General features: G+C 41.6%; 1 protein-coding gene across 8 annotated transcripts in view; it reads left to right on the forward strand.

Annotated features, from left to right (window-relative positions):
* Positions 1–55: 55 nt before the first annotated feature.
* EPHA5 (EPH receptor A5) overlaps positions 56–14,270 on the forward strand; it is a 421,001-nt gene continuing 406,786 nt past the window's right edge. For all 8 annotated transcript variants that reach the window (XM_006160483.2, XM_006160485.2, XM_006160484.2 and 5 more), the window contains exon 1: positions 56–770. In XM_006160483.2, coding sequence (XP_006160545.1) covers positions 590–770 — 181 coding nt within the window. In that variant the 5' untranslated portion in view covers positions 56–589. The remainder of the gene's footprint in view (positions 771–14,270) is intronic.

A 14,270-nucleotide genomic window follows, 5' to 3' on the forward strand; every position in this document is an offset into this window, starting at 1 on the left:
GCCGCTCCGCCGCTCGCCAGCGCTCAGCCGCAGCTATTTCCTCCTGCCAGCCGCTTTGAACTCGCCGGATCTTGGCTTTCGCTCGCCGGTCTCCTGTTTTCCCCACAGCACGTTTTCTCAACTCTTCCTTTCTCTTTCACCACCCTGATTTTTTTTAAAATCTCTTTTTATTGGGGGTTTCGGGTTAAGATGACTTGTCTTCCTTACGCGCGTCCATTTCAGCATTGAAGACGTAAAAGGGACCTTGACCTCGCCCCCAGTGGCATTTTAACAATCGCAATCCTTAGAAAGTCTTAAAAGGCGAAGGAAAAGGACGCGGGACCCCGCCGAAAACCCCATCCAGGGCTGTGCAGGCAACCGCAGCGCGTGTTCATTTGAGCCCGCTCAAGGGAACCGCAAGAGGAGCCCGAAGAAACTTCAGCCGTCTCCGCCGATCCGTGGTTCCGCAGTTGGACAAGCCGCGTCCCCTGCCCGGAGGATTAGGACCCCACGGGGACGAGAAGGAGCCCCGAGTCACCCTCGCCGCTCCACTAGGCCGGGGCAGGGGACCGAACCGTGGGACAGCAGCGGCGGAGGAGGCTAGGAGAAGATGCGGGGCTCGGGGCCCCGGGGTGCGGGACGCCGGCGGTCCTCGGGCAGCGGCAGCGACACCCCCAGCACCCCTGCGTCCCTGGCTGGCTGCTACTCCACACCCCGCAGAGCCCCCCTCTGGACGTGCCTCCTCCTGTGCGCCGCGCTCAGGACCCTCCTGGCCAGCCCCAGCAACGAAGGTAGGGATGTGGGGGTGGGGACCGCGGCGACCCGGGACGGAGAGGCGAGGCGGGGCCTGGGAGTGTAGCTCCCCGCGCGCTGGTCACGCTGCCCAAATCTTCACTCTTCACCTCCGCGAATTTTCCCTCCACTCCTCGCCAGCCTTTCGCTCCCGCTCTGCTGTCTCTGGCTGTATTGTCTGACATTAGCTACGGAGTGATGGGCAAGGGACCTGCGTGTGGACCAAGGCTGGTTGGGGGGCTGGGAAGTTGGGAGCCAGGGACGAAGAGGGGATTGAGACCAGCGCCGCGGGGTTGGGTGCGGTTGGGTCCCACTTAGACATCTGGGGAAGTGACATTTCGGGCTTGAAAGAGTGGCAACCGTTGGAAGCGCAGCGATCTCAGAAACGGTGGGGCTTTTAGAAACCGTTATTTGAGGCTGGTGATGGGAAACGTGGGGGTGGCTGTATGCTTTTATTTTGGGGGAAAATGCCTCCTGGGAACTGTTATTTAGGGCATCGCCAGCTGCTATTCTGGGGTGGGTGGCGAGAGCTTTTATTTCCCAAGGGAGGGGATGGCGAAGGGCGGAAGGCGCCCACACTGTTGGGTGCCCTCTCTTTGGGAAGGCTCATTGTCACACTCAGGGAAAGGTGGAAGAAGGCGGGAAGGTGGGTGCCGCGAAGGGGGTGGGGAGTGTCGCTGCTGCGAAGTTGCTACTGGAACCCATCGGGGCAACTCCCCAAGAGGGAAAAGACCGCTCTGGGGGGCACCAGATCCCGGAGTACCCAATTCTCAACCCTGCTGCTGATCCTGTGCCTCGGACCTAGATGCCTGTCCCTTCCTTCCTCTGGGATCGCAGGGTCGGGCGCAGGTGCAACACCTGTGTCGCCAGCAGTGTTCAGCTCCTCCGCCTCCGGGCCCCCGGCCCTGGGCCTCCAGGTTCCCTCCAGCCGCTCGCTTCTCGCTCACACCGCACGGTGACCGCGCTTGGGTCTCAGCTCAAGGGCGCATTCCTTGCCGGAGGGGGGCGGCGGTCTGGACTGCCAGGGGCTGTCAGCCTCGCAGCAAAGCATTCCAATTCCACCCCCTTGGGTTTGGAGCGGTGGGTGCCCCGCGCAAGGCGCAGAGCCTTAAAGAATTTCTTTGCACTCCTGGGCCGAGACGCTGGACTGGAGATGCAGCAGCAGCGGCGTAGTCGTGTGTGTCCTCGTGACTCGCACGGGTTCAGGCTGGCTCAGAAGGCGCTGAGCTGGTTTTCCAGCGCCGCCAGCTCCCGGGGCGCCCTGTGGAAGCAGGGCAAAGCGACACCCCTACCCCCACCCCTGAACTTTCTCCCTCTTTAACCCCTACATTTATTATTATTTTTAAATCGCTGATTAAAGGATTATGTACATCTACCTGTATCTGGCTACCTCTGCTTAGCTATGTAATCTCTCAAGCTTAATTAAGACAGTTTGCATTTTCCCTTCCCGATAAAGGATAAAGTTGGAAAAGTGTTTTCCGAAGTCATAGACCTTTTATTAACATCTTATGTTAGATTCATTTCTCTTAGAAGTCCGGAGGATTGTAACAAAGTTAGGGGTCCTTTTATTAAGTGCCATATTCCTCAGAAGGGGGCATTCTGGTTTGGATTTGAAGACGTTTCATATAGTAACATGTTCATCCTTTCATGTTCCCAGTTACATTCCAAGCCTCTCTCCAGGTGGGATGGGGGTGGGACTGTGGGCAGAGATGAAAGAGAGTCGTTCTTGGTCAGTGCTCTTGGTTAGGAGAAGGGGAAGAAGTGAATTCTCAGGGACACAACAGAGGAACAAGGGTGAAGACTGTGGGGAGGAAGCATAGGAAAGAAACGGAAGAAAGGAAGAAAATAGCACTGGTCCCCTAGGTGCTGTAAGAGTTCGAATCCTGTAGAAGGTAGCCTGGCTGGTAATGCAGATGGAACACCCAGAGCTTAGGTTCTCTTCCTGCCAGCTCCTAGGCACACAGAAAATTTTGGCTACAGTTTGATGGGGACTGGAGGCGGTGCCACCAAAGATGAGTGGGACTTTGCCACTCGGTGTTCTGAAGACACCAAGAATGAAAGCATGCCTGCTGTTTGCAGCACCTTTTGTGATATGTCGCTATTATATATCATTAGAGATAAAATTTTGTTATTAAAAAAAGAAAAATATATTGGTAGAGCTATGACTTTATCCAATTCATGCCATCTCTGCCCAAAACAGTGTGTGTGTGTGTGTGTGTGTGTGTGTGTGTGTGTGTGTGTGAGTCCATGTCGTTATCATCCTAGGCTTTTATTTCTGTTCTTCTGTGAAATGTATATTCTGCTTTCTTTTTCTCCATGCTAGTACTACTATAAATTGAGCAGCAAAAATATATTAAAATATTTACCACAACTGTCTTTTAAAAAATATTTCAAGATTCAGAGTTTTTCAGTTTATTTTTGTTTATTATTTCTGGAGGGACTTTGGAAGGTCAGGGACAGAAAGATTTGATGTATATGCTGAACTCATCAATAACTTGCTGCATATTTGCTTTCTTTAGCATGTATGTGTTACAAGAGCACATAATGTGAATGTGCCCATTATGTGGAAAAAGGCATATTTCAAGGCAGGTGGAAATAAATTGTGTTACATTCAAAATTGGTATTGTATTCATTTTTAAAATTTAGCTTTGATGACATCGATAAGCAGAATTAAACAAAGCAAGCATAAGTCTAGAATCTTTTATTAATGTAAAATGTATTTATTTAGAATGTTAGAATATACTGACTAGCAGACAAAAAGAAGAAATTTATTTTTAGCCTGAATCCCAAGCAATTTACAAGATAAATATATCTTTAGTTGTCTTAGTACATTAGGCATAAACTACATGTAGAAGAAACCTTGGATCTACAGTATAATATACAAAATTTTTTAGTTATAAAGTAAGTCAGAGGCATAATTAGCAAGAGACTTGTCTCAGATTGATCAAGCAGAACAAATATTAGCCAGTGTATCAACAAGTGAAAATTTTAATAAATTTAATAAGTAAACAGGGCATGACCACTGTTAGGAATTTTGGAGGTGGCCCTGAACTGACTCAGTAACTGCCACTTTTTAACTGCCACTTTTTTTGCTGTCTGGAGATATATTTGTAAACAAGCATTATTTGACAAGTGCTTTTCACAGCAGGGATTCTTGGCCAATTACTGCTGAACAGCTCTGCATTGAAAATGATTCACCCGCAGTGAATCAAGCTTAATTCATTGAAGCTACAGTCAGTACTGTCCCACTGAAGTGCAGCTGACAGTTGTCAGCAGTTTATATTTGAAAAAGTCCAGTTTATTGTCTCTGAATGTTTTGTATGTTTGAGAAAGTGGGATGGGAGAAACTTTGGCAAAAGATATACTTAAGGGATTAAAAAAAAAAAAAGCTAACCTGCTTAAAAAACAACCATAAAATTGTCAATTTTCTCTCATTGGAGAGAAAAAAAAGAAAAAAAGTTCATTTTAGGGTTTTTCTTGGTTTAGAATAGGACCAGGCCCATAAAACAGATTAGAGGACATAATAGATTTGTAAAACTAAATGACTTTATTTTGTGGCCTTGTCACCCAGTAGTAATTCATTTCCTTTTAGATAAATCGGCGGGACCCCCCAGAAAAAGGACAGTGAAAACATTCCCTCCCCAGGACACTACTGAACAAGAAAAGAGAGCCATTACCCTATTAGAATCATAGGTTTGTAGGAACCGGAAGGGACCATGAAGAGTTTTGGCTTTTAGCTTAATAAACCATGAAAAGAGGGGGCTGGGTCTTGACATTTTAAGCTCTTTTTGAGGTAGACAAAGATCTTCTTGGGTATCAGGGTGACAGGTAAGAGGATTTCATTTCCTCACAGAAGATACGGAAGAGGGTGGGCAATTTCTGCATTTACCATGGCAATTTCTCCTTCATGGTAAACCTCGTTGTAATATTATCACATGTAAATACTGTTAATCCTTTAGTCCAATACACGTAGGATATAATTAGTGTGAGAAAAGGGTTCACTTTCCATACTTAGAAATGTGTTATTTACTTTTATTGTCTATTATTACTACGTTCTACAAAACGTGACCAGAGTATATGATTTTTATATTTTTACACAAAATACCAGAATGAAATGATGCAGCTATTTAGAGACAAACATTCCCAAACTATTTAATTAAATTTTTTACCCACTGTCGCTACTACTGAGGAAATGATTTTGCTTTGGTTATTTCCACTATACTTCTGTTGATTGACTCTACCCCTTGAATATCCTTTGTTTGGAGTGTGTTTTTATGTATTTGCTTGAAAGGCTAATTAATTTGTCTTTCATTTAGAAGAAATCTGTCTACCTTTGCAAAATAGAATATAACGTACATGATTTTAATAGCTGTAGTTATTTTCCCTTTTATGACTCAAAGTTAATATTCTCACAATAAAAAATACAGTGTTCAAGTCTTGAAATAACTACTGTAAAAAGTATTAATAACTCCTTACACATTATCTTTTCAATTTAAATTAGCAGATATATTTCATGTTACTAATGAATAGTTCTAATTTAAAAAAGCAGAGATACCTAATTATTTCCAGATTGTTATGGCATTTGAAGATAGTTTTAAAATAGTGTTACAATGGTTTTCACAAAGCGTCAGAATTCACTCAAGTTTGAACATCAAGCTTTGCTTATTCATCATTAAAAAATTAACTCAGGTTTGGATATCAAGCTTTGCTTATTCATCATTAAAAATTCATCATTCAAAAGTGAATTGTGATTATAAAAGCGATGTGAGAGCTAAAAATGTAGATTGTTACCTTAGAGACTCAGAATGAATAGTGCTGTTCTTATAGCTTTTGTGAGGACATCTCAGGAGGAGCCATTCTCCTACCAATATGCTCTTCTGGCAAATACATATTTAGTTATTTTATCAAAATCTATATAATCAATAGACTATGAAGAGAGTCTTCAAAGGAGTTATTCTAGTCTATTGTGGGTACACACACACACACACACACACACACACACACACATCCCTAATGGAGTAGTTAATTGATGTTTAAAAATTTATCATATGCTTTATCTCAGTCTAATTGGTACACATATGTTTCTATGGGTGTAAAATAGATTTAAAAAATGATTTCTAAAGTCTTTGTAAACACAGATTGAAATTGTTCATATTTTTTAGAAGAAGCTTAATAAAACTCATCTCTAAAATTATTAGCAATGTGTTTATCTAGTGAGATGCATTAGATACAGAATGAATAACAGGAGATGTTCAGATGTATTCATAATGATTTTTAGAGCACTATACAGCAAATGGAAAACTGAGCGATTTGACAGTTGTTCACTGTGGAAAATCTTATCTGAAGTATTCGTTCCATTCCATTGAAAACTGGAACCAGTTATTTCAAGTTATAAATGATTTATTTTTAAGTATTTGATTTTGAACTTCTAAAACAATTAGCATGAATGCTAAAGAGAATCCTTCATTTCATATATACTCCTTCCTTTGATTTTCTGACTTTCCAGACATTTGCTTATTCACAGTTAATGAAATAGATGGTGAAAGTGGATTGTAGTGTGATAATTTTAAAGGCCAACTGAACAGCTTATTTTTGATAATCCACTTATTAACATATACAATGTATCCTTGTGATGAAAAACTTCAAAAAAATACCATTATTTAGGCTGTAAATGATACTGTAAAGTAGCCACTTACAAATCAAGTTGCAAATTCTTGGGTAGTAAAACTTGATTTGAACTTGCATTTTTCTCCTGACAGTATAGATTTCACATACAGAAGCATCATTATAATTATTCTTATCACATAACATAAAGATAAGGCTATAATTTAAAATTCATATTATAATAACAACAGAACATATTTAGTTAAATTGTTTTAAAAGCTAATTATGGTCAACAAATTTCATAAGAAATAGATTTGTTTTTATTCTCATTTAACTTCTTTCATTATCACCTAAAAATACTATTTTCTGATATAATCTGTTAATACCAACAAATATAAATAAATAAAAAGAAAAAAAACCCTGTAAGATTTTTAAGAATTTGAATTGTCTGGTGAAATGTGTCTTCAACTATGGTCTTGTTCTTTTTTTCTCTTTTTTTTCTCAGTGCTCAAATTTTTCATCTACCATTCCTAACTAAGAATCGCAGGTGTTAGAAAGTCATAAAATGAAACTGTTATTTAATAGATACCCAACTTGAACTTTTGGAAACTCTGTGGTTTAGAATAATGACGTTTAGAAGTGTAACTTTTTGAAATGTTCTTAGCTTTAGCAATTTAAAGAAACCATAAGTTATTTCTACTATTTTTAAATTGCCTGAACATCCTCTCAAAATTTATGTGTGAATTTTGCCACTAGGGTGCCACTTAATTGTATGCCAGTTCAAGAAAACCTAGTAGGTTTTATTCATAATCACACTTTTCAGTAATCCTTGTCTTAGAGCGTCCATGGGCTTTGGTTTCTGATCAGGTTATATGTAATTCTATTGATTTTGTGAAAATTATTTCTTATACTACGGGAGAGCATACAAAATTGTCAAATAAAAGTAGAACTGAGGTTCAGCCTTCTTTCCTCTGTATTTCCCAGTAACTGGATGTCTGTGGCTTTAATTGGGCATTTATTGAGTAGAGTGCAATAACTTGGGTGCAAAGCCCATGGACGTGTCTATGGATTGTCTTAGGGTGTCTGAAAGGTGATGGTAAGGTAAGGTTGGAATAAAGGGTGGGGAGGGTTGTCAAGTTAATTAATCCAAGTGTTTTGATTTTATTTTCAAATAAAAGTAAAATATTAATAAATACAAATTTATTGATACTTTTAATTAAAATATTAATAAAAGTGTTCAGATTTTAAATTTTTTGAGAGGTTTTTGCTGCAGGGCGCATGCACTCACCAGAAGACAGAGAGACAGAAAGTGAGAAATCACTCCCCAGGGGGGATGGCCACGCCACAATCCCTTCTCCTCCATTCTTCTCTCAGGATCTTGGGCACGCACGCACAGGTGCCCGGCATGAGTTTTAAGCCATTCGGTCTGTCAACTATGTGGAAGTCCAGTGATGTAACCATTATGTCAACTGCTGGTCCCAGTGTTCAGAGTTTTTAAAAATTTTATTTTAAAAGTAGCACAGGGACCAGCAGATGGCAAAATGGTTACATCACTGGACTTCCACATAGTTGACAGACCGAATGGCTTAAAACTCATGCCGGGCACCTGTGCGTGCGTGCCCAAGATCCTGAGAGAAGAATGGAGGAGAAGGGATTGCGGCCTGGCTATCCTCTGGGGCTGGGGATTGAGATGATTTCTCACTTTCTGTCTGTCTCTGTCTCTCTGTTGAGAGCACACACCCTATAGCAAAAAATCTCTCTCAAATTTTTTTCTAAAGTAGCACAGTTAGCACAAGCATATACATTCTCACATACACACATATTGTCATTTTATATTCGTTTCACTATGACTCTGAAAATGCAAACCTCAGCCTCTTGAGAATAACTTTTTAGTTCATTTTATCCCAGATATTTCGTTTTTTCCTTCTGTTAGATCATCAGGAAAGTCGTGACATATTTTTCTGTGCAAAAATGTGTCTTGACTTCCCAGACAACTCAATATTTCTCTGTAAGATCTACTGTTTGGTTGAGTTATGCCAAACACTTGTGGAGTTAGACACCCCATGGGCTAAATAATTGGGATTAAAATGTCTGTGATAATTCTAATTATGTTTTAGTTGCTGGACTATTGCCCAAACTATCATCTCCCTTAATCAGGCTAGTCTTTAGTTCTAAATAAACTGAGCCCACAACTCTGTTATGTAAGTGATTCTAGTAACAGAGAGAGAGGGGAAAAAAAAAAAAAAAGCTAAAACCTGAGGGTTAAAATATTTTGCATATGCTTTGTGAGAAAATGTTCCTACTTAGAAGCATGTTTCAGGCTAAGTATTGGAATATTTAGAGAAAATACAGTCTGTTCTTTCAGTCAGAGATAGACAGTGTCTTTTTTCTCTTATAATTATTTCACACTCTTATTCTTACCTGTCACGTGACCCTCACTCCCTCTTTATCTTTCTCCCTCCGTCCACAAATAAAATAAGAGAGTAAGAGCCCAGGCCTGTTATGGTCCAACACCCCCAAAAAGCCACAATTTCAGGTTGGGTGTTGAGAAGACAATATAGTCTCGTAAACAGATTGTGGGGCCTGTCTCTAAAGGTGAAGAATAGATTTTGTCAAACCCAGTCACACCCTTTTACTTAATCCATAAATCAGAAGTGCAGGAGTTGAGGCCAGCTGTCAGTTTTGCTTGCCTTGTAAGATAGCTCACTTATTTACTTTGCACGGCTGTACCTTCCATTCCAGGACACTTGTAACGTCTTTTCTAAGGAAAGACAAACTCAGCAGGTTGATCCGGCTGGCACCAGTTCAGCTCAGCAGGCCACAGCAAGAGCTTGTTCCTTGAGCCAAGTTCTAGTGCTCCCCCAAGCCCCGGCCTTGTGCATTGGCAGGAAAGTGAGGCAGACTGCCCGGTCTCCTAGAAGATGACAATGACTCTCTTCTCACTCAACTTCCACTCTAGCCAGTGTGGCACGCTGCAGTGAATTTCCCAAAAGGAGATCCAGCAGACCTCCCGAGGCAGGAAATACTTGAAAACTGCTGGGTCTGTCTGGAAGATTTGCCTAGTTTCAAACCATTATGTTTGATTCTCTTGACGGGGGAGTGGGCAAAATCAACAACAGTAATAGGACGAAAGAACCACCTTCATCTTGCAGATCTGTAGTCACTGTTTATGATTGAAGTCTGCAAAACCTAGTCAGAAAAGATATATACATAAATGTATGTACATGCATTTATGTGTGTTTTATATACCTATTATGTGTATATGTGAGTATGTATGTGTGTGTATAACTGTGTATATATATATGTATGTATTTATATATGTGTGTGTATATCTATATACGGATATACACACACATTTATAGTAAGAGAGAGAAAGAGTGAAGGAAAGAGAAAGTCATTAAAATGACCTGAAAGATGCTACTGAAAGTGGATGGTTGGGTGAATTAAATCCTTAGAACTTTCCTGAAACACATATCTGACTCTAAATTGAGACTTCTACGTTCAGTTTGAAATATATAATTTCCTGATTTTTTCAATTATACGCAGTTTAAGATATCACTTGGGAATGTAATTGGGTTTTTATATTTTTAGAAAGGTTTTCATATAATTCTGTGAGGGCTTATCTTTTATATGCAGGTGATCTTAAACAAGTATAAGGAAGTTTGGAATGTGTTGAATTTAGATCTGTCTGTAAAATGTATGCATGTGGGGGACCAGCAGTTAGCGTAATGGCTTTGTCGCTGAACTCCCATGTAGCCGACTGCGGTTCGACTCCTGGACCGGGTGGCTTAAACTCACGCCGGGCGTGTGTGTGTGTGTGTGTGTGCGCCCAAGATCCAGAGAGGAGAATGGAGGAGAAGGGATCGTGGCGTGGCCATCTCCCCTGGGGGTTGATTTCTCACTTTCTGTCTCTCTCTGTCTTTCTGGAGAGTGCACACGCCCTATAGCAAAAACCTCTCAAAAAAAAAAAATGTTTGCCTGTGTTTGTGTGCCCATAATACACACACATCTGTGTACAGCAATCACAGTTAACATTTGTCACTGACTCACTGTGTTGCCAGCATTGTTCTAAGTGGTTTATCAATGTATTCATTTAGTTTTTTTCCAAAACAAGCACCATCATCACCATTCTATTTTGCACAAGATGTTAAGTAACTTGCCTCGGTTTGTGTGTCTGAAAGTGGTAAAGCCTGCACTGCATAGCCAAGGCGGTGGAACTGCAGCCCTGCTCCCATCACCTCCTCCATACGAAGAGAGTTAGTCCTCCAGATTGCCACCATCACTCTTGCTCTCGCCATCCAGTATTGACTATGCCACAGACAGTGCAAAGTGCAGTAAAAGTGCATGCAAAAACGTTTGTGGTGTCCTGGAGATATTTCTTCTGATACCTATTCCATCTCAATGGAGTTCCAAGTTTTTTCTTTTCCACTGAACACTTGGTCAGTCATTGCTCTAACATGCCCATTAACCCCACTGGCATAAAGTAAGATCTCTTCTTTCTACTTTTCATTTCAGGACATGTCTTCTTTACCTTTTCAGTGTTTTCATGTTACGTTCCTGTACGATGGGACCAGCAGTTGGCATAATGACTATGTCTCTGGACTCCCATGTAGTCAAACGAAGTTCAAGTCCCTGACCCGGTGGCTTAAATTCAGGCTGGGCACATGTACGTGCATGCCCAAGATCCCAAGAAGAGAGTGGAGGAGAAAGGATTGTTGCATGGCCATCCCCCCTGGGGGGGTAATTTTTCTGGTGAGCGTACGTGCCCTATAGCAAAAACTTCTCAAAAAAAAGAAAAGTTAAAAAAAGAAAACAAACAAAAAAACCAAAGGTAATATGAAGTATTCAGCTCTCAACTCCTATCGAAGACTAGATTGAGTTTGTATACCCCAAGTCCCATGAAGAACCTCTCCTCCAAAAAGTGCTGTCTGTTGCTGATCCCCAGCGCTTGCTTTATTATGAATATTGGGGAGTTTTGAAAAAAGTGGTTTTAACCTAATGTATGACAGCTCATATATATATGCTGTTTTTTGGGGAGTAGAAAAGAATTTAATAGGAAAGAAAGATTTTAGAAAAGAAGTACACCCAAAAGACTTTTGGGCAGGCAGGTTGTTAGGTAGCACTGCTTTTTATAAAAAGCAAAGGACTGGGGAACCAGCAGTTAGCGTAATGGCTATGTCGCTGGACTCCCACATAGTCGACCGTGGTTCACATCCCGGACCCGGTGGCTTAAAACTCATGCCAGGCACGTGTGCGTGCGTGCCCAAGATCCTGAGAGGAGAATGGAGGAGAAGGGATTGTGGCGTGACCATCCGCCCTGGGGGGTGATTTCTCGCTTTCTATCTCTATGTCTCTCTCTGTCTGGCGAGTGCACGCGCCCTATAGCAAAAACCTCTCCAAAAAAAAAAGCAAAGAACTGTAAGGTTTCATAGAAAATGTATTCACCTTTCTTCTATCGAAGCCAACCCCTTAGGAGTTTTATTCCTTCTTTATACACAAGGTTATATTAAATATTTTTATAATCACTTTTATGCATATTTGAAAGTACATTTTCTATGTGAATCCTGTAAAAAAAAAAAAAAAAAGCCTAAAGGATAGCTTAGAGAAAATCATTGTTTCAAATGAAGGAACAAAACAAGAAAGTTTGATCTATTAAAAATCAGGACTAATATCAAAGGCAGAGTCTGATAACTGCAGGATGAATGGCATCCTTCTAGAGACAGCTTAGCCTGGTGGTAACATGACAGGCTCTAGAGTTGGACTCAGCCCCTTAGAGATATATGAACTTGGGCAAGCTAGCAAAGCTCTCCGAGCCTATGTTTTTTTGTCTGTAAAATGGAAATATTAATATAATATGGTTTAAAGTTGTAAAGATTAAGTGACTTCTTGGGGCCAGTAGTTGGCATAATGGCTGTGTCACTGGACTCCCACGTAGTGGACAACAGTTCGAGTTCCAGACCCGGTGGCTTAAACTCACGCCAGGCGTGTGTGCGTGCCCAAGATCCCTAGAGGAGAATGGAGGAGAAGGGCTTGCGGTGTGGCCATCCCCCCTGGGGGTGATTTCTCGCTTTCTGTCTCTCCGTCTCTTTCTGACTTTCTGGCAAGTGCTCTTGGGGGGTGATTTCTCGCTGTCTCTCCATCTCTTTCTGACTTTCTGGCGAGTGCTCTCGCCCTATAGCAAAAACCTTTCCAAAAAAAAGATTAAGTGGTTTCTCTTCAATATAATACTTTATGAAAGTTCTAGTCTACAGGGTCATCCCTAGCAAACAGTGGTTAAATGCTGTCTATTGAAAACTGAATCCCATATGGCCAACTGCTGTTTCAATCCTCACTGTCATATGTATGTGCGCGTCCAAGTTCCTGACAGGAGGGAGAAATAGAGTAAGAAGGAGTGCAGTGTGACCATGCTAGTCAGGGTTCTCTCTTTCTCCCCTCTCTGCCTTTGGTAAGCACATGTGCCCTCTGACAATTAAAAAGAAAAGAATAGATAAAACTTCTACTACATAGAAAGTGATGCATGAGTGTTAAGTATTACAGGTGCTCTGACAATTAAAAAAAAAAGAATAGAAAAAAACTTCTACATAGAAAGCAATGCATGAGTGTTAAGTATTACAGGTGCTAAAAAAATAGTGCGGGTTGGCACTCTGACATTTAGGAAGGTCTAATTTTCTATATTAGGCAGGGAGTCCTGTCTAATATTTATTGTAAATGGAAATATCAGAAGAAAAGCACTTGACTTCAGTTCAATAGCTCAAGGAGCCCTTATTTACTCCCTGGGTAAAACCCTTCAATGGCCCTCCAATGCCTCAGGATAAAATCTAAACTTCTTGAGCCTGAATACAAAGCTCTGGGTGACTTTCTACCTCTGCAGTCAGTTCCTGTCACATGCCAGTTCCAGGCTTCTGCAATGGGGAGCTGCTCTCAGTGTATTGGGAGTGTGTGCTCAGTCAAGAAACTCTCATCTTCTGGATAACTGGATCCTTATGCCCAGGCCTGTATAGACCGATTTCCCCCAGATTGCGGGCCTATTTTTATTCTAGGTGTAGCCTATCACATTGTTTTTACTTATCTGTACATTTCTGATCATGATCAGAAAACAAATTCTCAGCAAAAGTGATAGTTAAGGCCCAGCCATGGAGATGCAGCGATGCGGTGATGGGATGCCATTGTGCAATACTGAGATGCCATTGTGCAATACTGAAGCCACAGGGGGGCCTGGATTAGGATTTCAGGTCAACCTGAGCATTCCATGTGCCCACACATCCTCGTCATCATGGCCAAGTGAGAGGCTGAGGGAAGGATCACTGTGTGGTGGGACCCTGTCAAGGCTCTATGTTTTTTTCTCTCTCTTCTTTCATGAATGAAAGAACTAAAATAAACTGGAAAAAAAAGTAAATGTTAACAAGAGGAAAAGGTCTTTTCTGAACTGAGAACTCATAACCAGCAAAGATAATATGATTTGCCAACTAAAGCCAATTAATTCCAAGAAAACTGGCAATAAAATATCAATTTTTTTTGCATTTATCCAATACATCAATATGAAAAAACTTTGCATGTCTGTAAACTTGTTAAGAACCAGTGCCAATGTTAGTTACCTCATTAAGGAGCATTAGTGAAGTATTCTGTTCCTTTTTATTTTTTTGGAGAGGTTTTTGCTATAGGGCACTTGCGCTCTCCAGACAGACAGAGAGAGACAGAGAGACAGAAAGCGAGAAATCATCCCCCCAGGGGGGATGGCCATGCCGCAATCCCTTCTCCTCCATTATCCTCTCGGGATCTTGGGCACGCACACACACACGCGCCCGGCATGAGTTTTAAGCCACCGGGTCCAGGACGCGAACCGTGGTTGACTACATGGGAGTCCAGTGACATAGCCATTATGCTAACTGCTGGTC

The sequence above is a fragment of the Tupaia chinensis genome, unplaced genomic scaffold, assembly GCF_000334495.1.
Source record: "Tupaia chinensis unplaced genomic scaffold, TupChi_1.0 Scaffold000687_1, whole genome shotgun sequence".
Classification (NCBI taxonomy): Eukaryota; Metazoa; Chordata; class Mammalia; order Scandentia; family Tupaiidae; genus Tupaia; species Tupaia belangeri.